Source organism: Erpetoichthys calabaricus, chromosome 14 (genome assembly GCF_900747795.2).
Source record: "Erpetoichthys calabaricus chromosome 14, fErpCal1.3, whole genome shotgun sequence".
Taxonomy (NCBI): domain Eukaryota; kingdom Metazoa; phylum Chordata; class Cladistia; order Polypteriformes; family Polypteridae; genus Erpetoichthys; species Erpetoichthys calabaricus.
The window spans coordinates 60517783-60542380 of record NC_041407.2 but is presented as its reverse complement, the minus strand read 5'-3'; the positions used below and the strand labels follow the sequence as shown (position 1 = coordinate 60542380).

The 24598-nt window shown below is 39.7% G+C and overlaps 1 protein-coding gene across 1 annotated transcript in view; it reads left to right on the top strand.

Annotated features, from left to right (window-relative positions):
• Positions 1-621: 621 nt before the first annotated feature.
• Positions 622-24598, top strand: part of LOC114664463 (nuclear GTPase SLIP-GC-like) — a 59095-nt gene continuing 35118 nt past the window's right edge. Inside the window, exons 1-3 of the mRNA XM_028818564.2 lie at positions 622-739; positions 6650-7244; positions 13932-14003. Coding sequence (XP_028674397.1) covers positions 6668-7244; positions 13932-14003 — 649 coding nt within the window. The 5' untranslated portion in view covers positions 622-739; positions 6650-6667. The remainder of the gene's footprint in view (positions 740-6649; positions 7245-13931; positions 14004-24598) is intronic.

The window sequence follows — 24598 nt, the reverse complement described above, 5'->3', positions numbered from 1 at the left end:
TACTTCACAATGCACCCACACAACCATAAATAAGCACCCAAGTTTTAAATAGTGAACTGCTGGTTCTTCTGTCATTTGTATCTCATTGTTAACTGGCAGCTGGTTAAGAAATCACAAAAGCAATAAAAATGAGTCATTGAAGCTGTTTAGGACTAGAAGAAACAATTAAGGGTTGGGAATCTAAACAAGTTACTTAACAAGAAATGAAGCACAAAAATGTTGCTTGATTAATAATTTCTTCAGTCTTAATAATTAGCTTCTGATTATTACACTGGGCTGGATCAAGTCCCTGCGGTTTTGGCAGCCCTCCAGTACTCCTCAGAAGTAGATGGTAACATTACAAATGCAATCCTTAGTCAACAGCCAAGGCAGACATTGAATCTGATTTACTTCAACAATGAAGGTGGATTTCAATAAACCGTCGTTTGTGAACAATACCTGTACAGTATTTCATTTCCAGCAACAAAACCGAGTTGCTCTTTTTTTTTCCAACCAGATATAAACACAGAGCTATATCGAGTCATAATTCAGAAAAATCAGATACCTCCTTAAATAAAAGCTTCCTGTATAACTGCAGGATTACAACATCACAAGTTCACGTCATATTCACGCCCAGACATAATGCAAGCAGCCTCCCCTGAGCTTCTGTTTAACAGAAGGTGTCAGTGATCTTAACTAGCGTATCTTCTTTGACTGTACGTATTTCATCTGATTTCATCCTTTTCTAGACTTCATACAGGTATGTTTTACCCTGTTTTTCTCTGTCCTTTATCTAAATATCTGGTTTCTATGATACATTTATGTGTCTGAGCTTTATTCAAAGTAGCTGTTAATTTTACAGTGTTAAACTGTTAGATAGCAAAGGTAAAAAAACTGTAAAATTTAAAATGGCAAAGTGCTGTTAAAGTAACAACAAATTTCAAAGGGCTAGAAATTAGGGTTTTAAAGAAAAGGACATTTTGTATGTTGCTCTTAGGCAATAAAAAACATGCAAATAGCAAATGTATATAGCAACAGCAACAGATGAAGGGGCAGCAGGTACCCTTTGTTTGAGACCGGGATGATAAGTGAAAAGGAACATTTCCTGAATGACTCTGTTCCAGGTTGTTGTTGATGGCTGCCTACAGGATGTTGATATGAGTATTTACCTGTCACACAAAACAGTCACCTGCCTTGAAGATCATACTGTTTTGATTGGTATCTCTTCAACATACAGTATTGTGATAACAGAACTGTCTGCTTCTTAAAAAATCTTTACATTTACTTAGTTTGAAAATTAATATGTTCTGGGGACATTGGTCTCTAGTCAGCATACAGGGGTACTTCAAAATAGTTGGCAACAATACTATTGTTTAACCGATGAAAATGTTTTTACACTGCTGTTAAGCAAAGGAAATCAGTATGTACCATTGTTTAATCAGTCGTGATGTTGATCTAGGCAGAGACTGAAGCAGTTATATACCTCTGGGCAAATCAGAATAAAGGAGAGTATGGTCAGAGATTCTTAACTGCTGCCTGCTTCTTTAATTCGTTTGGGACCTTACTGCTGTGGCTACACCCTGTAGCAACACTGGCTTGTACCTGGCCCAGGTTTCCCAGGGCTTGACACCGATAACAGAAGCACTGAAATGAAACGTACAAACCAATATAATATTTTTTACATTTTCAATCCATAAAAAATATGTTCTTTTTCTGTAAAAAAAAGATAACCACAGCACTGAAAACAAGGAAATGCTGCCAGAAATGAAACCGCAAACTTTCATTTTGCTGCACCAAGCTGTTTAAGGGAGTTCCTGCTTGTTGATCCTCATACAATGGCTCTAATACACTATGACATCGTGGCCAAGAATATATTCTGTAACTTTAGCTAAACAGCTACTTTACATTATTTTAACTCAAAATGATCATACGTACTGGCCTTATGTAGCTGTTTCTTCAATTAATGTGTAAAATAAGTTTGTGTGATTGCCATATTGTATTTTTCAGAATTTTTTTAACATTTTCTTTTTGGGCACCGATTTCTAAATTTGCCTATAGTTTTATTATTTACATAAGAGAATGCCCCCTTTTATCTTATTGTTCCTGGTGACCTGCACATCTTTGCACAGTGGGAAAAAAAAACATAAACAGAGTTAGCAAACTTATTCTTCCCAGCATGTTGAAGGTTTTTTGAGGTTATTTACAGTAATGTGGGTTGTTTTTCGATATATTGGCAAACCTGTAGCACCCCATACACCTCAAAAGCAAACTTTTCTTCTCCACCAGAGAACATGACACAACTTCATTAAATGTTGAATTCTTTAAAATGTATTAAATTTAATTGCTTAATATGCATATTTATAAATTGTAATTCATTTGTAAGTGAAATTGCAATTGATTTAGGATTTGAACAAGAAAGGTCTGTTTTGCGTATCGTATTTTGTAATGTGTTGTGAAGTTTTTGAACTCTTTTAGGATCCAGAAATGAGACGGGATGCCAAAGCCGCATTCTGCTTGGCCTGCCGGTACCTATTAGCTGCCTCCAGAGTCCCACAGGACAAAAGGGTCCTGTAGGACCCCTTCTTCAGCTTGACGGCATTCCTCACCACCGGTGTCCACCAACGGGTTTGGGGATAGCCACCACGACAGGCACCGACCACCTGACGGCCATAGCTCCGGTCAGCCGCCTCAACAATAGAGGCACGGAACATGGCCCATTCGGACTCAATGACTCAAATCTCCCTCGGGATGTGGTCGAAGTTCTGCCGGAGCTGGGAGTTGAAACTACTTCTGACAGGGGACTCTGCCAGACGTTCCCAGCAGACCCTCACAACATGTGGCCTACCAGGCCTGACCGGTATCCTCCCCCACCATCGAAGCCCACTCACCACCAGGTGGTGATCAGATGACAGCTCCGCCCCTCTCTTCACCCGAGTGTCTAAGACATGTGGCCGCAGGTCTGACGACACGACCACAAAGTCGATCATTGAACTGAGGCCTAGGGTGTCCTGGTGCCAAGTGCATATATGAACAAACCCATGCTTGAACATGGTGTTCGTTATGGACAGTCCGTGATGAGCACAGAAGTCCAATAACAAAACACTGCTCGGGTTCAGATCGGGGGGCCATTCCTCCCAATCACGCCCTTCCAGGTCTCACTGTCATTGCCCACGTGAGCATTGAAGTCTCCCAGCAGAACGAGGGAGTCTCCAGAAGGTATGCCCTCTAGCACCTCCTCCAGGGACTCCAAAAAGGGTGGGTACTCCAAACTGCTGTTCGGCGCATACGCACAAACAACAGTTAGCACCCGTCCCCCCACCCGAAGGTGGAGGGAGGCTACCCTCTCGTCTACCGGGGTAAACCCCAATGAACAGGCTCCAAGTTGGGGGGAAATAAGTATGCCCACACCCGCTCGGTGCCTCTCACTGGGGGCAACTCCAGAGTGGTAGAGAGTCCAGCCCCTCTCAAGGAGATTGGTTCCAGAGTCCAAGCTATGCGTCGAGGTGAGCCTGACTATATTTAGCCGGAACCTCTCGACCTCATGCATTAGCTCAGGCTCCTTCCCCTTCAGAGAGGTGACATTCCACCTCCCAAGAGACACTTTCTGTAGCCGAGGATCAGGCCGCCAAGGTCACCACCCAACTCACACTGCACCCGACCTCCTTGGCCCCTCCCATAGGTGGTGAGCCCATGGGAAGGGGGACCCACGTTACCTCTTCGGGCTATGCCCGGCCGAGCCCCATGGGTGCAGGGCCGACCACCAGGCGCTTGCCATCGGGCCCTACCCCCAGGCCTGGCTCCAGAGGGGGGCCCCGGTGACTCGCGTCCGGGTGAGGGAAAACGCCGTCCAAAGGTTTGATTCATCATTGGAGGTTTGTCGAACCTTTGTTGTGTGAAATTTACCGTTAATAATTTAATTAATTTATAATTTACTGTGTCCACATGTTCTTGTTCAACTCATTTTAAATTAACAGGCTCAATCCACAGTACCAATTCCCTTCATAATTTTGAACACTTAAATCACATCTTAATCTTCTTTTGCTTAAACTACAAAGGTTCAGCTCTTTTAATCTTTCCTCATAATTCATCCCCTGTAGCCCTGGAATAAGCCTAGTCGCTCCTCTCTGGCATTCACCCTCATCCATCCTCATACAGAAGATAGTCCAGCCAGTGATACAGGGAGAAAGCAAGGTCTTGAAAAAAGATACATTTAGAAGAATTTTCTTGAGTTGCAATATCCTCAGACTAAGCACGCAAGGTCTTTTACAGTAGTTTGTATTTTAAAACACACTACCAGGGAAGGTTTGACTGTCATATAGTTTTATGAAACTGACACTGAAACAAATATGTTTCACTGGAGATATCACAATTACAAAACTCACTGAAAAGTTTTTTTTTTTTTTTTGCTATTTAATAATGTCATTCATATTAATGAGGAGGAGCACATTATGCTTTTAAAACATTTAATATTTTGCATATTTTCCACACAAAGACACACATTAAAACACAGCATGATGTACATGACTGTCTTTTCTTCACAGTAAAAAACTCACTACAAGGAAAGTTTCTTGTCTTTGCCTGATTCATCTTTAGGATTGTAATTGTAAAGGTTGTCATCATAATTGGCAAAGTGGTGATCATACCACACGCCTGAGGGCTCAACAAAATTTCTACACATGAGAAGAAATTAGTCCAGTTTTTTTTTTTTTTTTTTTACTAGAGTTCTTTATTTAAATAGTAAATGATAGGTACACACACATGAATTAATGCACGTAAATGGAACATAACACCTTTCCACTTTCAACGGAGCGAACTTCGCACCAAGTAAAACACAATTCTTTTTGCAAAATGAAGCAGTTTTTCTTTAATCGTTTCTCTCATCACTAAGCAGTTATCTTTGCACACATTTCTTACATTCAACTATACACATTAAACTGCTCATTGTGTGTCATTGTTTGTTAACAAATATATTTCTGAAACGCCGTGTCTGCAGACAATTGAGAAGTAATAATAATAATAATAATTCATTACATTTATATAGCGCTTTTCTCAGTACTCAAAGCGCTATCCACACAGGGAGGAACCGGGAAGCGAACCCACAATCTTCCACAGTCTCCTTACTGCAAAGCAGCAGCACTACCACTGCGCCACCTGTGAGGACAAAGTAGCAGTTATTACAGCTATTTATGGCTTATCATGGTTTTTAACTCTCCAGTAAGTGAGAACTTTTTGGTGGTGGGACATTGCCGCACCGAGAGCCTGCGAGGGGGTCTGAGCTGATACTACACTGGGGCGCGTGTCCAAAGTCACTATAATATCCATTGGTGCCATTTAAAATTGAAGTGGCCTGAGGACAAAGCGTGTGCCCTAAGCCACTGCAGAAAGGAAAGGGCAGAGCAATGCGATTAAAAGACTGTCGACAGAAAGAGGAAGAAAGTTGCTGAAAGTTCAGTGCTCAACTGACCCGTAGAGGTGAACTAGCAGCTGCCGTGACATGGCAACAAACACATTTGCACGAAAGGAAAAGAAGGCTTCAAATAGTGACACAGCACCTGATGAGAGGTGTTCTCCATGTTGTTTGCTATTGGGGTCCCTAGATGATGTAAAAAGTAATTGGCTAGGCAGAGGCACTAGAGGTATTAAACCGAAGTTCACGACCACAGTCTTCAGGCCGACAAACTTCTTTACTGTTCTTTACAGGTACAGCAGAGAGAAGAGCATTTAAGTTTGTATAGTGAGCACAGTTTACAGTATTTCCGATTTGTATATATTTTTGGGTGGAAGTAATTTGTGTTTGTGGGTGCTCATTTTTTCATCATTGCCTTTTGATGAATTTTCTGTCTGTCCTTTGTGAACTGCCTGAAGAAGACGAGGAAGAAAATGCTTTTTGTTTAAGCTGGATTTTTTCTCCTCACTTTTTGCTTTGGAATCATTGTAATTATTGTATATAGCACCTGCACTTATTTTTCTTGTTTTTGTTAATGTTCTTGCATTGAACTGTGTATATTTACAAGACATTACTACAAATAGTTATTGGCACATTGGGAATAAATCAGAATTGGAACAATTGAAAAAAGGTATCGGGAGTATTGTGTGCTGAAAGAATTACATCGAAGGTTAAAGGTAAAATTTTTAAGACAATTGTAAGACCAGAAATAATGTTTGGAGCTGAGACTTGGACAGTATGGAGAGCACAGGAGAAGAAGTTAAATGTGGTAGAAATGAGAATGATGAGATGGGCGTGTGGAGTTACAAAAAAGACCAGAATAAGAAATTAGACAATCAGAGGTATAACAAAAGAGGGAGAAATATCTGTGAAAGTACAGGAAAGTAAATTGAAGTGGTAAGGACATGTGATAAGGAGAGACAAGGAATATGTGGGCAAAAGACTGGTGGGAATGGAAGTACAGGGGAAGAGGAAGTGAGGGAGGCCAAAGCAGAGGTGAATGGATAAAGTAAAAGAAGTATGAAAAATGTTGCTCAGACACATCAATCCTACATATAAGTGGAAACCAATGAAAAGGAAGAAGTTATTGTCATACAGTAAATGACTTTACATATTATTTTCTGCATTCACGGCCTAAATTAAAATAAATAATCAGTATATTATTCTTTATATTGCATGAGAACTGTATGTCATTAACCCAGTTTTACTCTATGTGTTTTACAGATATACATTGTATAAAGGATGGATCAATTTGCACAAGACTCCTGCATTCCATGCTGTGAAGATCCAAGACCCTCGAGTCATGCTACTGGTAGCACAAGTCAAGTTTACGTAAAAAATCCACAATTCTTACATGTGGTGGCAAAGCCTCCTCAGAAATGTTCAACTGTGGAGCTAGGAGTGCACAACTGTACCTCAAAGTGTGAACTATGCAAGAAATATCTGAAAAATATCAAAATTTTTAGGAGTACAACTAAAGAAAAAAGTCATGAGATAAAAAGTATTTTAACCTGCAAGTCATCTAGTGTCATTTATGTAATAGAATGCCAGAAGCCTGACTGCAAGAAACAATATGTGGGGAAGACAAGAAATTCATTAAAAAGCAGATTTAGTACTCACAAGTCAGCCATTTCACGTAAAAACCATCTGCCTCTTTACGAGCATTTCAACAGCAATGGCCACAGCTTCGAAGATTTAAAAATTTTTCCAATTGAACAACTTGATGATTTAGAAATGTTGGATAAAAGGGAAATGTTTTGGATAAAAGCTCTTGGCACACAATATCCTGAGGGACTCAATTTGGAAACTTATGAATCAGGTAATTAGATATTAAATCTGTTTCAATCAGCTTTTATAAGTAAATCAGATGTAATTTTTATTTTCTTATTTATTACATGCAGCTTTTTAATCACCATTGTAAGTTTCATTATTAAGGTATGTAATGTGCAATCCTGGAATACAAGTGAAAAGCTCAATGAACAGACCTAGAAACAAAACAAAGTGTACAGTTTTAGGATGTCTCCTTGGCTCAAAAAGCCATGAAGAAAAATTTAAAATAATTAGCATTTGTTAAGAGGTTGACTTTAAAAATGCTAGAAATTATGTTTTTCAGCTCTAGTTTAGTTTTTGTTTTGCTCAGCTTGTTATTCCCCTAATGTGACAACAAGTTTTCAACACTTGTGTCCTTTTCCTTAGGGCTGTTACTGTGGAACTTGGCACTGGGGTTCCAATGGTTGCAAAGTCAATTTTTTCCCATTTCTCCCTCCTACATGGTCCTCTGAATGCATATATTTTGTTCCCATTGCAATCCTAGTGACTGAATTAATGATTACAGTGATCCCTCGCTATATCGCGCTTCGCCTTTCACGGCTTCACTCCATCGCGGATTTTATATATAAGCATATTTAAATATATATCGCTGATTTTTTTGCTGGTTCGCAGATTTCTGCGGACAATGGGTCTTTTAATTTCTGGTACATGCTTCCTCAGTTGGTTTGCCCAGTTGATTTCATACAAGGGACGCTATTGGCAGATGGCTGAGAAGCTACCCAACTTACTTTTCTCTATCTCTCTCTTGCGCTGACTTTCTCTGATCCTGACGTATGGGGATTGAGCAGGGGGGCTGTTCGCACACCTAGACTATACGGACGCTCGTCTAAAAATGCTGAAAGATTATCTTCACGTTGCTATCTTTTGTGCAGCTGCTTCCTGAAACGACATGCTGCACGATGCTTCGCATACTTAAAAGCTCGAAGGGCACGTATTGATTTTTGACTGAAAAACAAACTCTGTCTCTCTCTCTCTCTCTCTCTCTCTCTCTCTCTCTCTCTCTCTCCCTGCTCCTGACGGAGGGGGTGTGAGCTGCCGCCTTCAACAGCTTTGTGCCGCGGTGCTTCGCATACTTAAAAGCCAAAAACAACCCTATTGATTTGTTTGCTAGAGATTGTTTTCTCTATCTATGTGACATTCTGTGCTCCTGACACGCACTCCTTTGAAGAGGAAGATATGTTTGCATTCTTTTAATTGTGAGACAGAACTGTCATCTCTGTCTTGTCATGGAGCACAGTTTAAACTTTTGAAAAAGAGACAAATGTTTGTTTGCAGTGTTTGAATAACGTTCCTGTCTCTCTACAACCTCCTGTGTTTCTGCGCAAATCTGTGACCCAAGCATGACAATATAAAAATAACCATATAAACATATGGTTTTCTACTTCGCGGATTTTCTTATTTCGCGGGTGGCTTCTGGAACGCAACCCCCCGTGATGGAGGAGGGATTACTGTAGTGTCATACCAATAGGAGAGAATTTATTTTTATACGTGGAGTTTATTTACATTCTAAGTTTCCGTGTGGATTTTTGTTCGGTTATTCTGGTCTTCGCCTACATGTTAAAGATTTATATTGTGAGGTTTATAAACTCTTTTGGGACTCCACCCAATGGGATGACACTCTGAGGAGCGTCCCAAAGCACCATCGCTGCGTCTGTGGAAGACTGTTATCCATTGCTGGGGCAACCACAGGCTCCCGCTGTTCTAGCAACTTGCCACGGAAACAAATCCGAGCCAACCGCTGTCGCGCTATAAGCGTGTGTCGTCGATGGATGATGAAAGGAACATTATAAATGCAGGGAACAGGATTACTTGGCCACTAACCTGGCCATGACCCTGCCTGACTGCTGTGTATGTGTATAGGAGAGTGGTAGATCCCGCTACAATAAATAACTGTGCTTTTCCTGTTTCAAGTTGAATAAAGCTGGTTCCACTAAAGTACTGAGACTCAGCCTCATGTTTTGGGGTGCAAGACAGGGACTCACGCGTCACAATGTGTAAAGTTAATCAGTAATGTAAAATTGGCTCAGTTAGTATGAATTTAGTGTGTGTATGAGTGTGCCTTGTCATGGACCGGTGTCTATTCAGAGTTGGTTGTCACCTTGTTCCTAGTACTCTCACTATAGACAACAGCTCCCAGCAACCCTAAACTGGATATTGTTAAAATTTGGGCCAGTTTGTTAATTTTTTTTAATTCAGAATTTATTCTACTGCTTTATTATGAGTCTTTGGATGGCTTTAACTTCAGGGAATATTAATACATGACTTATTTGTAATGTAGCTATGAACCATGATGTAATTTTAAGTGTTATGTTGCCATTTTGTAGCTTCAACATTTTATGAATGTGTTGCTAGGACATTCTGCCCTGTTACTTGTGTCTATCTCCCAGAAGGTACGATGCAACACACCATATATGTTTTTCTTTGTAGCCCTGTGCCACATTCAATGCAGTGTCTAAAATTCTGGATCCAACATTCAAACAATGTCAGAGTGAACCCTCCTGAGAAATTACAGTAATTCCCATTTTGGCTTTTATAACATTTTTAAGTCTAGATTTTGTAGAAAGCTTGTCTTTAGGTTACTGTACAGTTTCAAATCTATATTTTTGCAACATCTGCCTTTCAGTCATTGTTCAGTGTCAAGTCTATATTTTAGCTATAGTTGGCTTTCATGTAATTGTATACTTGCTTTTGGGTCTAGACTTTTGTGACTACTTAGTTATTGTTTGGTTTCAAGTCTTGATTTTGGCAGCACTTTGTTTGTCAACTTCTGGAAATTCTCATTTCGGCAGTAATCACAGTTTTTCATACTGGTTTTGTCTATAACATCTATGGTCTGAGAATTCAGCCATTGTACAACTCAAGTGAGTGTATTCATAACATTTAAGGTCATTTGGTTTTCCACTCATAACAGTTCTGCTTTTGTCTCTGTTAACAGTTTGCATGTAGTTTTGATGACAGCAAGCCTTATGATATTGACTAGTGTGGTAAAAATAAGGCAGCAGGCAAGAAAAGGGTTTCGGGATGGCCACCCCATATACTGAGAAATCAGCAAAATAAAAGAAGCATGTCTTTACAGATTGGAGTTCACAACTGAACTGAACTAACAGGGTGCGTCTGTTTTATAAATATGGTGGCCAGCAGGAAGAGGTGGAGTTAGGGTGGCTGGAACAGGAGCTGACGTGGCAGGAAGGTGAATTCTGGGTACCAGAAGTGATGTCATCACGATTGGTCAGAAATGATGTTAGTGGGTGGTTTGGTAGTGATGTCTTTGAGAGGAAGGGCCTTCAGCTGAACTGTTTTTGTCATCAGGGTTGGTCAGAAATGATGTTAGTGGGTGGTTTGGTAGTGATGTCTTTGAGAGGAAGGGCCTTCAGCTGAACTGCAGGAAAACAAGAGGAGAGAGGATCAGTTGTGAGCGCCAACCCCCGGTCTGCCTGATAAATAACACTATTTGAGCCAATAAACTGTTCCCCAAGTGCACGTGTGTGACACTCACAATGTTAGAAATGATATTCTAACTTTATTGTCAGTTTTGTGCTCTGGTTTAGTGATTGTTTTCCTTAGTAACCGACATTTGTATATTCACCTTCTGGCTATATCCACAGCTTTACACTCTGGTTTTGACAATAGTCTCTCTGACTTCTGTTCTCTACCCTCCCTACAGTTTCCTGAATAAGTTCTTATCTCTCTAACATCTCTCTCTTGTTAACATGCAATTCAAGGCTGAGAGGTGACAGCGTCAGATGTGCCATACCATCTGCTCCTGTACATACTCTGCTGTCCTTCCCTCATGTGTTGACTGTGATGACACTCTTTGGACATCTTCACTTTTTCCTGCCTGCACCCTCATAGAAAACGGGTGGTCACCTGAGATGCGTCAAGGACTCCTCAGTATGGCGTCCCGTTGTGCTGCAGGTGATTTTTACATTTCTATGCATGTAGGTGAGTTAGGCTGAGAGGTGGCAGCATCAAGTGTGAGCCATACACTGTGCTACATACTCTGCAGTCCTTCCCTTAGCTTGAGATGAGCTTCGGTGGCTGCGGATCTCATCATTTTGTAGATATGTTGCAGCTTCTAATATTTCAGCTTCAGCTACTGCAGCAGCAGCAGCTTCTTTTTTGGACTGAAGAGCCTCTAGTGCTGCCTCCAGTGCAAGTCTCTCTGCCTCCGTTGTTGCTCATTCTCTTTTAATGGCAAGCTCTTTCTCTGCAAGGGATGCATGTGCAAGCGCAGCTTCAGGCAATGCACGAGCTTTGGTTATGGAACTGCTTGCTGATGCGTTGGAATAGCGCATGTGTCTTGAACTGGCCACAGAAGCAGCGTCGGTTTTGTATACCTTCTCCATGTCTGCAACAGAGGAGTTCGGGCTGTATAAGTTGAACCGAGTGCTTGTGTAGCGAGCTACACCAAAAGAAAACTGCTGATTTCATGCGACTCAGGAGAGGCAAAGTGAATAAAGCTGAAACGCTTAAGGAAATCAGATCCCAATTCGGCTTCTGTGTGAACTGATTTTCACATTGTTTACGGCCAAGAGAAACGCCAATCTATATTGGAAAGCAGAGCATGAACAGTCCTTACTGCGCTTCAACCTGTTAGTGGGCGGAGTATATTTAAAAGATGCCGTGGAGATTCTGCACTCCTAATCGCGGAGTGAATAGCCTACTGTCTTAGCAGGTGTGGAGCAATGTTCTGCGGTCCGTCCCGCGCCCTAAGTTGCCTTAGGATCCTTCTTTGATCCGCGTGACTGAGCTGTAACTGAGCTGTCTTAATGATTCTCTTGCAGTCTGACCCTCGACGTGGATTCGCCTTTTTACTTTTCTGCCTCACTCCACGCTGTCCATGCAACACGGCCGCAGAGAACTTAAAGAACTCGGCACATCCACATAAAAACGACAAGGGGTGAGCTTTCTTGAAGGCTTTTACTGGACGTTCCTCATTGTAAACTGAAATATATACAAAAGAAACATACAGGTATATACAGGTGTACAACCAAAGACAATAAAGAATGATTTACAAAGCAATACATAGCAGACAGTATACATTAAACAATAAAGTTTTAAAAGACACTTACAAGGCGAGTGATTTCCACGGTTGGATCAAGGCAAAGAGAAGTGCATAGACAGAGGTTCAGATTGCTGAGTACCACAACTAACCAGACCCAGGGATTTATATACCTTAAAGATACGCTTTGGACGTGACCGAAACAAAAGGTAAAGGGGTGCCTACATGAGACACATGGGGTGTATTGTATTCAAATGATTATTATGGGACCTACATGCATTACGTGAGTTTCATAGACATTTATAGCACCACAGTGAGTGTGGGACGTGACTGATTGGTGTGTTAATAAATGACAAGATGAAGGGGGAGCACAGTTCAATAAATAATAGCTAACAGCTAACAACATGTGGGGCTGAACACTATCACTGATATGAATTGTTCCACCTGGACATTTTAATTTAGCCTGCATACAGTTTAGTGCAATGTAGCCTTTGTAGTTAGAGATCATTGGTCCTCTTTCAAATTTTTGATGACTCAGAAGATCTCAAGGACTGTGATGAGAGATGTCCGTGGCAGTGAGAGTTTAGTTTAAATTGGTGAACTCAGGCTTAGAGGGGCATAGGTGTATATAGTGGAACAGCCCCAGAGCTGTTGATGGGGAGGGAACTGACATATCTGTATTCAGGTGCAGATGTGAACAGTCTGGCCAGTTTCCTCATTAGAGCTCTCAGGTGTGTAATTAAAGCTCCTGCGATCCTATCAGTTTGAAGAGGAGCCTGAACAGAGAGCCATGGAGGACTGGAATCAGACTGGACAAGAAGCAAAGCCAGATTCATGGGGGAATGAGTCAGCAACATGTACAGAAGGCAGAGCGGTTGATGGCCCTGCAAGGGCGCGAGAGGAACAATGGTCGCTCACACTGAGCACCATGGAAGTGTGAGGAATGATTCAGTACTCCTAAGGATCCCACAGGCAGAGGGAAGATGAGAGGCTAGCTGAGATGGATGAGGTAGTCCAGCAGAGAGCCCGTAGTGTCAAACCACAGTTGTAGGCATCTCCACCCAGATACAAGACCTGATGGGTGAGCTTAGGGAGACAAATGGGAAAATATGCCTAGAAACTCTATGTCTGTGCAGCTTCACTCTTGGATTTTATGGAATTTATTTGTTGTTGATTATATCCTCAGGGACACAGTTTTTTTATGGAATATTTATTACATTTACTTATTAAGAGGCATTGCACTATTTGCACTTTAGGTTTTTTGAACTTTTGATTTTTAATTAAAAACACTATGTGACTTTATATCATCTCTTACTTGTTATGTGCCCTCATTGCCTGGCTCAATATCGGTTATGACTATCAACTATCGGTTGCTACAGCCAACATGGGCCATCGAAGGGACCTTAAACACTCTAAGAGCTGCAGTATGAAATAAGATGTGCATTTACAACATTGAATTTTATGGACCAATGCTAACCCAAACTTAACTTCAACCACTTTGTAACCGATTCTTATTGGTAATAGCTTTCATAAACCACACCTACTTTTAATCACTAGGGTGGCAAACAATGACTCACACAATGTGACAAAGCGTCATTGTCACAGTAGTCAGAGTGAATGAGACAAACTAATAATATAACTGTCTGACATCTTTCAATTTGTATTATATTTCAGATTCTCCAATCCCTATCAAGAGAAGAAAAGAACTAAGTCTACCAGTAGAAGCTCAAGAGAAACTGGATAAATGTAATGTAGAATGTATTTACTGTAGTGTAATATGAGTGATTTTTCTTTATTTACGGCCATCACAGATTAAAAGTAAATGTTTCGATAGAGTTTGAAACCCGTAAATCGCTACACAAATTAACAGGTTTTATTTCACAATAAGCAAAAACTTTATTTAGTAACAACTTCAGTCAGATGTGGTACAACTTTCAATGCATCTTTAAGAAAAAAATCCTGGTTTTTGTATTGGGCTCCTTCACAATTTCCTTCTACTGTTTGCTTTATCTGGGGCTCCTTTATACTAAAACTAGCAAAATACCCGCGCTTCGCAGCGGAGAAGTAGTGAGTTAAAGAGGTTATGTAAACATATATATACATATACATATATACATATATATACATATCTACATATACACATATATATATATATATATATACATATACACATCCACATATATATATACATATATATATACACATATCAACATATATATACACATACATATACACACATACATAAACACACACATATACATATATACATACATACATAGTGCGTTGTAACACGGGCTGTGATTGTTACATGGGAGGGAGACGACAAATCACAGCTTCCCGCTTTCTAATCGGGCCTGTGATTGGTGCTTTGACGGATGCCCAGATCCCACAGTATGTCCCCTTAGGAGAGGCATTAGGCAAGTGTAATTGAATAGTGGTGCTGCAAGTTTAGCTTTACACCTGTTTTTAAGGCTTATTGACTGAAAGGGGCTTTCATGAAAAACTTAGGGCTTTGCTACAGGATACACCCTCCACAAGTTAAGGAAGTAAAAATAAAGGTATATATTTCTGTTTTATTTAAAGCTTTTAAGTTTGTATGCGGGCAGTATGGTGGTGCAGTGAAAGGTGCCAGTTAGGAGACCCAGGTTCGCTTCCCTGCGTGGAGTTTGAATGTTCTCCCCGTGTCTGTCTGGGTTTCCTCCAGGTACTCCGGTTTCCTCCCACAGTCCAAAGACATGCAGGTTAGGTGCATTGGCGATTCTAAATTGTCCCTGGTGTGTGGGTGTGTGTGGGTGTGTGCGCCCTGCGGTGGGCTGGCACCTTGCCCGGGGTTTGTTTCCTGCCTTGTGCCCTGTGTTGGCAGGGATTGGCTCATGTATTTAAGATATAGCGGGTTGGATAATGGATGGATGGACATTTCTATGCATTTGCACGTTTTCGTTTTTTTTTCATTCTTCAGTAATATTTCAGCAAACCCGGAGCTTGTATGTAGCTTTCTTATTAATTTTTCAACATTGTGTAAAATAACTATAAAGTAACATAAAAGGTTTAAATACTCGTTATCCTTTTACACTAAAATATTACTAAAGAGATACAAAAAAAGTAAAATGCATATGTTGTTTTTCTTTAAGGAGATTAAATATTACTGAAGAAAAAAAAAAAACCTAAAACAGCCAAATGGGGCTATGCATACGAACTTAAAAGGTTTAAATAAAACAGAAATATATACCTTTTATTTTTACTTCCTTAACTTGTGGAGGGTGTATCTTGTAGCAAAGCCCTAAGTTTTTTCATGAAAGCCCGTTTCAGTCAATAAGTCTTAAAAAGAGGTGTAAAGATATTGACAATAAGCTATGTAAACCCACCAAGACATGCAATCGTTTAAATCAAGGCACGAGTCGAAAAACACCATCCGATACTATTAGTTAACGATTAACACATTTCTATATGTATTGTAAGCATACAATACAACTGATAATATGTTGCGCTTATTTATCTGGTGTACCGACATTTTTGCACGTTTAACGGCTGAAATCTAACGTGGTTTGTGCCCTTCAGAATGAAAAGTTTGCATTTACCTTTTTAATAAAAAGTGAGCTTTTAAGCCTGAGAAATCACTCCGTAAATGCACACGTTTAATTCTTTATCACTTCAAACAACTGAACTATCCAGAACATTTCAGGCATACATCCAGCATTCAAACTATGTATAAAAAGCACAACTGTTAAAGGAATTCAGTATTTCTTAATTGAAAATGTTCCTTTAATCCTCAACATGTCTCAATGAGTCGTTCTGGTGGTTTTACTTGACATTTTGATATTCTGGTTAATTGTGTTTGCAGTTGAGATGTTCTTTCCTGATTTATACTTGTTTTCTCGTTAATATTTGTTTCGCTGGTGTTAGTGTTCTGATTAGAGGTTATTGGTCCTTTGATGTCTTGACGGTTTCTTCTTAGAACAGCTCCTATTACGCAATTCCGTCACATACTGGTCTATTGTTTCTCCGCTTTTCTGGAAACATGTAAAAAAACTTGTGCCGCTCAAACGTCACATTGCGCTTTGGGTTGCAATACGTTTCGAATTTTTCAACTATTTTGTTCAATTTATTTTGTCTCCATCTTCTTCAAACTGAAAATTGTTATACACCTCTAGCGCCTCTTCGCCAATTACATGTAGAAGCATAGACGCTTTCATTTTTTCACTTTTCCTATCTGCTTCAATCGCAGCAAGATACAACTTGAATCTCTGTTTAAATCTTTTCCAATTTTCAGCTACATTTCCCTTTAACTGGAGATTTGGTGGGGGCTGTAATCCTAACATATTTGTTTTTCTCTTTTGCTAGAACGTCTTAGCGCTTTCTGATCACGTTTTCTGATTACTCACAGACACGTGACTCGTTCAAAAGCTGAACCTCTTCTTCAGATTCCTCTTCCAATCCGCCACTTCTGACACCATGTAGTGATCTTGTTAGGTTCGTAGTTTAATCAATACACAGGATTGAAAGATATAATAACTTTTTAATAGACAGACTTTGGATACATTTACTGTACAAGTTACTAATCGTTCTTTAGTTCACGCCCATTCTCCTACTTGCATCGGCATTCACAGGCATTACTAATCATTCTGTAAGTATCCCTTAATAGACCTTACTAATCAACTATCATTACAAAATCCAACGTGGTTTGTGCCTTTCAGAATGAAAACAGTTAGCATTTACCTTTTTAATAAAAGGCGAGCTTTTAAGCCTGAGAAATCACCCCGTAAATGCACACGTTTAATTGCACATGTGTTAATATGTATGGTTACACAGTATTAAAAGACAGTGAACAACGTCAGTTACCTTTGTTCCCGCGTTTGATAAAAGGCGAGCTTTTAAGCCTCAGAAATCACCCCGTAAATGCACATGTGTTAATATGTATGCTTACACAGTATTAAAAGACACTCAAAAATTAACGTCATTTACCTTTGTTCCCGCGTTTGACTCGTGCTGTAAATCTCTTCCTTGTTTTTAGTTCAAGTGATTACGTAGGAGGCGTGATGACGCGATACGTGACTCCGCCTCCTCCATTAGAGTATATGGACAAAAAACAGGTTCCAGTAATGACCATTACACGTAGAATTTCGAAATGAAACCTGTCTAACTTTTGTAAGTAAACTGTAAGGAATGAGCCTGCCAAATTTCAGCCTTCCACCTACACGGGAAGTTGGAGAATTAGTGATGAGTCAGTCAGTCAGTCAGTCAGTCAGTCAGTGAGGGCTTTGCCTTTTATTAATTAGTATAGATATAGATGACTCACTGCGATTATAACTGCCAAGACATTAGTTTTCTTTCTTTTTAGTTTTCCACCTTTAAATCATTCTGGTGTGTATTTAAGAGGGGTTTGTTTGTCATTATGTAATATTTATTTATTATTAAGCTTCTGTAAAATGCCAAACTTCCCCCAGGGACAAATAGTTCTAGCCATCGGATAACTTAGAAACTGCAAACATAAATAATTAAAAAGAAAACACAGGCAATTGTGTTGTAATAGCAGTGAGCTGAATGCCATGACTTTATTTATGCAATTCATATTTCTCTTCCCCTGCTTTTACAATCCTTCTGTTTTGTGTCAATTTTCAGTAAATGATTTAGTGTATCAGTAATAAAATGGCTAATAACAAGGGATGTAGTGAGTAGTTAACTGTCCAAAGCTTTCATGATTGTGTTAGGTTGCCTTTTCTGTTTTAATTATGTCTTGTGTAACACACTAAGGTTTTTACTTAAGGTGGTTACTTATTGGCTACCATCAATAAATGTAGTGCAGTCATCTAAAGCAGTGGTCCCCAACCTTTTTGACAGCAAGGACCATTTTATGAGATGCAAATTTTTCCACGGACCGGTCGGGAGGGGCAGTTTTATACACAATTTACATAACATTTCTATTATTATTAAAGTTATTAAGCAGTTCGCATACGTTTGCAATCTGAGATTTTTCTTTTTTTTTTGCATATAACAAAGACATATACTTTACATTTGCCATTCCAACAGATTGCACATCACAAACATTAACACTGCTATCTTTTTTTCGTGTCTGCCATTTCTATAAGAGGGTGTCAATGAGTTAAATTCCAATGGATGTTTTTCAAATGTTGACAAGCAATAAGCAAAAGGAATCAATGAAAACCACAGACAACAAAAACAGCAAAAAAAAAAAAAAAAAAAACGGTACAAGGAAAGTTCGAAGAAAGAGATTTTTTTACAATGTTTCTGTTTGGGGATCGTTGTGCAAACGTGCACAACTGAGCTGCGACCACAGATCTAACTGCTCTGTGGATGATTCGTTCAAGCATTTCAAGGTCACTTCGTTGTAATGAAAGCATCTGTTGAATGTACTTCGTAGTAACGTGATTTCTATAGACTCATGTCATATGGGGAAACTGTCGGGACCATAAAAATACTCTGTTGTAATACTCTGTCACCTCGGTCTCTCTCCTCTCTCTGCGCCGCTGCAAAGCCCCGCCCGCCAAGCGCTCTGAAAAGTCTGAGTGAGTCGCCGTTGCTGGCAGTTCTCTCCTGGCCCGGCTGTCAGACGGCTGCGGACCGGTAGTGGGCCGCGGACCGGGGGTTGGGGACCCCTGATCTAAAGGACTTCATTCAGACCAAATAAAAGCCTGAGCACTGTGTTATGTCCGTGCTTTGTGACAGAGCTTGCTTTTTCCAAAGGTCTTCTTCTTCTTACTTCGATTCTGCATTTTTGTTATGTACCTTTTCTAGCTAAGTGCTGTGTTTTTGTTCATGGTCATGGTTGAAGTTTAGTTGATTGTTTCTGTTCATGTTAATGGTTCAAGGATTTAGATTTAAGATTTTTTTTAAAATTTTAGTTCAATTTATTTATTGTAATGGCCAGCGTTGTCAGTCTGAGGTGGGTGGGTTCAAGACAGGTGATTGGTGGGTATTCAGATGACAGAAGGGTATTCACAGGCGTGCTGAGTGCTGCGTTCCAGGAACTCCTGGAACTTTCTCATTATATCTTTGAAGTCAGAGAAGGCTCAAGAAGGCAGGTGGAGACTCCCATGGCATTATAAATACAGACTTGCAAATGATAACAGGGTAACTCAGAAAAGGGACATGACACGAGACTCTAATAATAATAATAATAATAATACATTGTATTTATATAGTGCCTTTCCCATGCTCAAGGCACTTACAGAATATAAGAAAGAACGGCAGGGTATACAGTATATAGCATTGTACAAACCAGATAAATAAATAAAGAAGATTATGACAGTGAATTCATAGAAAGAAAGCCTGACAGACAGCATAATTGATGGTCTAGCACACACTCATACAGGTTACATGAGCATCTTGACAGAGAAGTAAACTGAGAGAAGGGTAATAAAGTCAAGTAGAGCTAAAAGCCTTCCTGAACAGATGAGTTTTGAGTTGTTTTTTAAAAGAATTCATGGAGTTAGCTGATGTAATTAATTTTGGTAAGTCATTCCAGAGTCTTGGCACTATGGAGCTGAAGGCCCTGTCACCCATGGAGTGTAGATTAGTGTGGGGCACAACAAGATTACCAGAATCAGAGGACCTTAGTGGGCGGACAGGCACATAGTGATAGAGAAGGTCACTGATGTAGTTTGGCGCAAGGTTATTTAAGGCTTTGTAGATTATTAGGAGGATTTTAAATTCAATTCTGTAAGACACAGGGAGCCAGTGAAGGCGGAGCAGGATGGGTGTTATGTGCTCACTGCTGCTGGTCCATGTAAGGACTCTTGCAGGTGAGTTTTGAATAAGCTGGAGCTGTGATATAAGATTAGAAGGGGCACCTGCCAGTAGGGAATTACAATAATCGATGCGGGATGTGATAAAAGCATGGACAGGTTTCTCAGCATTAGAGAAGGAGAGGAAGGAGCGAACACTCCTTGGGGTGGAGTGGTGGCTCTGAGGCTAAGGATCTGCGCTGGTATCCTGAAGGTTGCCGGTTCGAATCCCCATCACTGCCAAAAGAGATCCTACTCTGCTGGGCCCTTGAGTAAGACCCTTAACCTGTAATTGCTCCAGGGGCGCTGTACAATGGCTGACCCTGCGCTCTGACCCCAAGGGGTATGCGAAAACTACCAAATTTTTTTTTTTTTTTTTTTTTTTTAATATTTTTATTTTATTAATTTTCATTGTAATCATTCCATACAAACAGATCAATTTATAACCCAACAAATTTGAAGACAAATCAAACCCCACCCCTGAGAAGGAGAGCTTAGCTAAAGGAAAATTGCTTTAAGCTTTTTAATAAGGCAACATTAGACAAAAGAAGGGCAGAAGTAAATATCTATATAAATAAGAGATGGAGAAGGGAGTTAAATGCAATAATAGTTAATTCTCTTATTCTAAAATAATATTGATTAAATCCTGCCAAGTTTTGAAAAAATTTTGTACAGATCCTCTAACTGAAAATTTGATTTTTTCCAATTTCAAATAATATAAAACATCAGTTTCCCACTGACTTATAAGAGGAGAATTAGGATTCTTCCAATTTAACAAAATAAGTCTGCGTGCCAAGAGTGTAGTGAATGCAATCACCGTTTGTTTGTCCTTCTCCAATTCAAGTCCATCTGGAAGGACACCAAACACAGCTGTTAGTGGGTTAGGAGGGATTGTGATACTAAGGCTGTCTGAGAGGCACTTAAAAATTTTTGTCCAAAATGATGTTAGTTTGGTGCAGGCCCAGAACATGTGACCCAGTGAGGCAGGAGCTTGGTTGCAGCGCTCGCAGGTTGGATCCTGGCCTGGAAACATTTTGGACAGTTTTAAGCGAGACAGATGAGCTCGATATATAATTTTTAGTTGAATAATTCTATGCTTTGCGCATATAGAACTCGAGTGAATTCTCTGCTTTGCTACCTTCCACTCCTTTTCTGATATATTGAGTAAGAGATCTTCTTCCCAATGTCCTCTTGGATCTTTGAAAGGTAGGGACTCTAATAAGATTTTATATATTGCGGAAATAGTGTTTGTTTCCTCGGAATTGAGCAGTATTTTTTCCAGCATTGTGGAGGGTGCAAGGTGGGGGAAATCGGGCAATTTCTGTTTAACAAAATTTCTAATTTGAAGATAGTAAAAGAAATGTGTAGCTGGGAGGTTAAATTTTGAACGTAATTGTTCAAAAGATGTAAATATGTTGTCTATATAAAGATCTCTGAGCATTTTAATCCCAAAACTTTTCCAGGTATTAAAAACTGGATATACTTGCGAAGGTTGAAAGAGGTGGTTCCCTTGCAGAGGTGCCACTGATAAAAGATTTTCCATCTTAAAATGCTTCCTAATTTGGTTCCATATTCTGAGTGAGTAAAGCACGATTGGGTTATTAGTATATTTGCGATAACTTTCATTTATTGGAGAGCAGAGCAGGGAATATAAAGAAGTACTACAGGATTTTACTTCTATTGCAGACCAAGCCTGTGTATGTGCATTTATTTGTGTCCAGGTTTTTATGGCTTGTATGTTTGCTGCCCAGTAATAAAACTGAAAATTAGGTAAAGCCATGCCACCTTCTGCCTGAGGTCTTTGTAGGGTCGCTCTTCGGATACGTGGGTGTTTTGAGTTCCAAATGAATGAGGTTATTATTGAATCTAACTGTTTAAAAAACGATTTATTGATATATATTTGTAGTACATCTTGCCTGAAGAAGGGGCCTGAGTTGCCTCGAAAGCTTGCATATTGTAATCTTTCTAGTTAGCCAATAAAAGGTGTCATTTTGCTTGGCTTTTCTCTACATTGATATATATTGAAATGTTTTGAAATAAAAAGAGAAGTTTAGGAAGGATATTAATCTTAACGATGTTAATTCTTCCGGCTAGAGTGAGATGAAGGGTTGACCATCTATGCAAGTCTTGCTTAATTTTTTCCATACAGACGCCAAAATTTTGTTGATAAAGAGCTTTATGTTTACTTGTGATATTTACCCCTAGGTATTTAAACTGATCTGCTATGGTAAAAGGTAGGGTGTCTAATTTATTATTATATGCTTGTGAGTTCACTGGAAAGAGTATACTTTTATTCAGATTAATTCTAAGACCAGATATCTTTTGAAATTCTGTTAGTGCTGTTAAAACAGCAGGGACAGTGTTTTCTGGGTCCGATATATATAAGACCATATCATCTGCATATAAAGAAATTTTCTGTTCCAGTCCTTCTCTGACAATCCCCTTTATCTGATGAGAATTTCGGCAGTGAACCGCCAGTGGTTCAATAGTGATTGCAAACAACAGTGGCGACAAGGGACATCCTTGTCTGGTACCACGTTCTAGTTTAAAGTAGTCTGAGCAAATTTTATTAATACAAACTGAAGCTTCTGGACTGGTATACAGTAGTTTAATCCAAGCACAAATATTCGGGCCAAACCCAAATTTCTCCAATGCAGTGAAAAGGTAATTCCATTCGATCATGTCAAATGCCTTTTCTGCATCTAATGATAGTAATATCTCTGGGGTGTTTGATTTTGCTGGTGAATATATAACATTAAACAAGCGTCGGAGATTTGAAGATAGATGTCGGCCTTTAATAAATCCAGTTTGATCTTGTGATATTACCGAGGGCAGCACTTTCTCCATCCTTCTAGCTAGGATTTTTGAGAGTATCTTAACATCATTATTCAGGAGTGAAATTGGTCTATATGATGCACATTGTAACAAGTCCTTATTTTGTTTAGGAAAGACGGTGATTAATGCTTGTCGAAATGTTTGAGGTAGTATTTGGTGGTCTTTAGCTTCTGTAAATGTTACCAATAAGAGTGGAGCTAGCTGAGTGGAGAATTTCTTATAAAACTCTACGGGGTAACCATCAGGGCCTGATGATTTCCCGCTTTGTAGTGACTTTATAGCGTCTAGTAATTCTGTTAGCGTTAGAGGTTTATCTAGTTCCTCAGCACTTAAAGCATCTATTTGTGGTATTTGTGAATTATCCAGAAATGCATTAGATTGCGTGTTGTCTTCTTTGGGCTCAGTGGAATATAAAGACTTATAGTAATCTCTAAATGTGTGCATTATTTTATTATGGTCGATGATTTCTTCTCCATTCTTGTTGGTGATTACTGGTATTGCATTGTGAATTTCCAAATTTCTAATACGACAAATCGTATAAGACGAAATAAAGAACAAAAAAAAAACAAAAAAAAAACACATGATATGTTACGGAGGTGAAAGTAAGAAAGTTTCTTAATGTGATTTATGTGGGTGGAATAAGAGAGGGAGGAATCAAAAATGACACCAAGATTCTTTACAGTAGAGGCAGGTCTGATGAGATCACCGCCAAGATGGACTGGGAAGGAGCTCATTTTATTAAGTTGCATTTTAGTCCCAATTTGCAGGAGTTCAGTTTTGTTGCAATTTAATTTTAAAGAGTTCTGCTCCATCCAGGTTTTAATTTCACTGAAGCAGGTTGTGAGCTGAGAAAGCTCTGATGAAGTTCAACTTTTAACATTGAAGTAGAGTTGAGTATCATCTGCATAAAAATGATAACCCAGTCCATAGCTACGGATAACATGGCCAAGGGGAAGCATATAAATACAGAAGAGAAGAGGGCCGAGGACAGAGCCCTAAGGGACTCCTTGTGTGACTGGCACTGAGCTAGATCTGCTGTTGCCAAGACTAACAAACTCTTGCCTATCAGTCAGATAGGACTTGAACCACTGGAGGGCAGTGCCAGAGATACCCAGCATGTTCTCCATTCTGGACAGTAGAATGTCATGTCAGTGTCAAATGCTGCACTGAGGTCTAATAGAATTAATATGCTGGTTTGTCCAGAGTCTGCTGCCATAAGCAAATCATTGGTTACCCGTAGCAGAGCAGTTTCACAGCTGTGCCATGCCCTGAAACCAGACTGAAAGGGTTCCAATCAAGTTATTAGGGGTTAAGTATTTGGTGAGTTGGGAAGCTACAACACACTTGAGAACTTTTGACAGGAAAGGTAAGTGGGAAATAGGCCGGAAATTGTTAAGATTGTCAGCATCAAGAGCAGATTTTTTTAGCATTGGGGTTATAGAAGCGATTTTAAAAGTGAGCGGCACAGAGCCAGTGTCAAGGAATGAGTTTATTATTGTTGTAACAGTTGGGATTATGGCATGAAAGCAGGATTTAAGTAGGTGGTGGGGATGGGGTCCAGTACACAAGTAGTCGGCCTCATCTTACAAAGCAGGTCATTAACAAAAGCAGAATGTGACTAGTGAGAACTTAGAGAAGGAGCTGGATGGAGTGGGAAAACAGGGAGAGATATAAACAGATGATGTATTTATGTTAGTTGAATTATTTAGATCTTTAATTTTGTTACAGAAAAAGTGCAGGAATTCCTCACAGACTTCAGTGGAA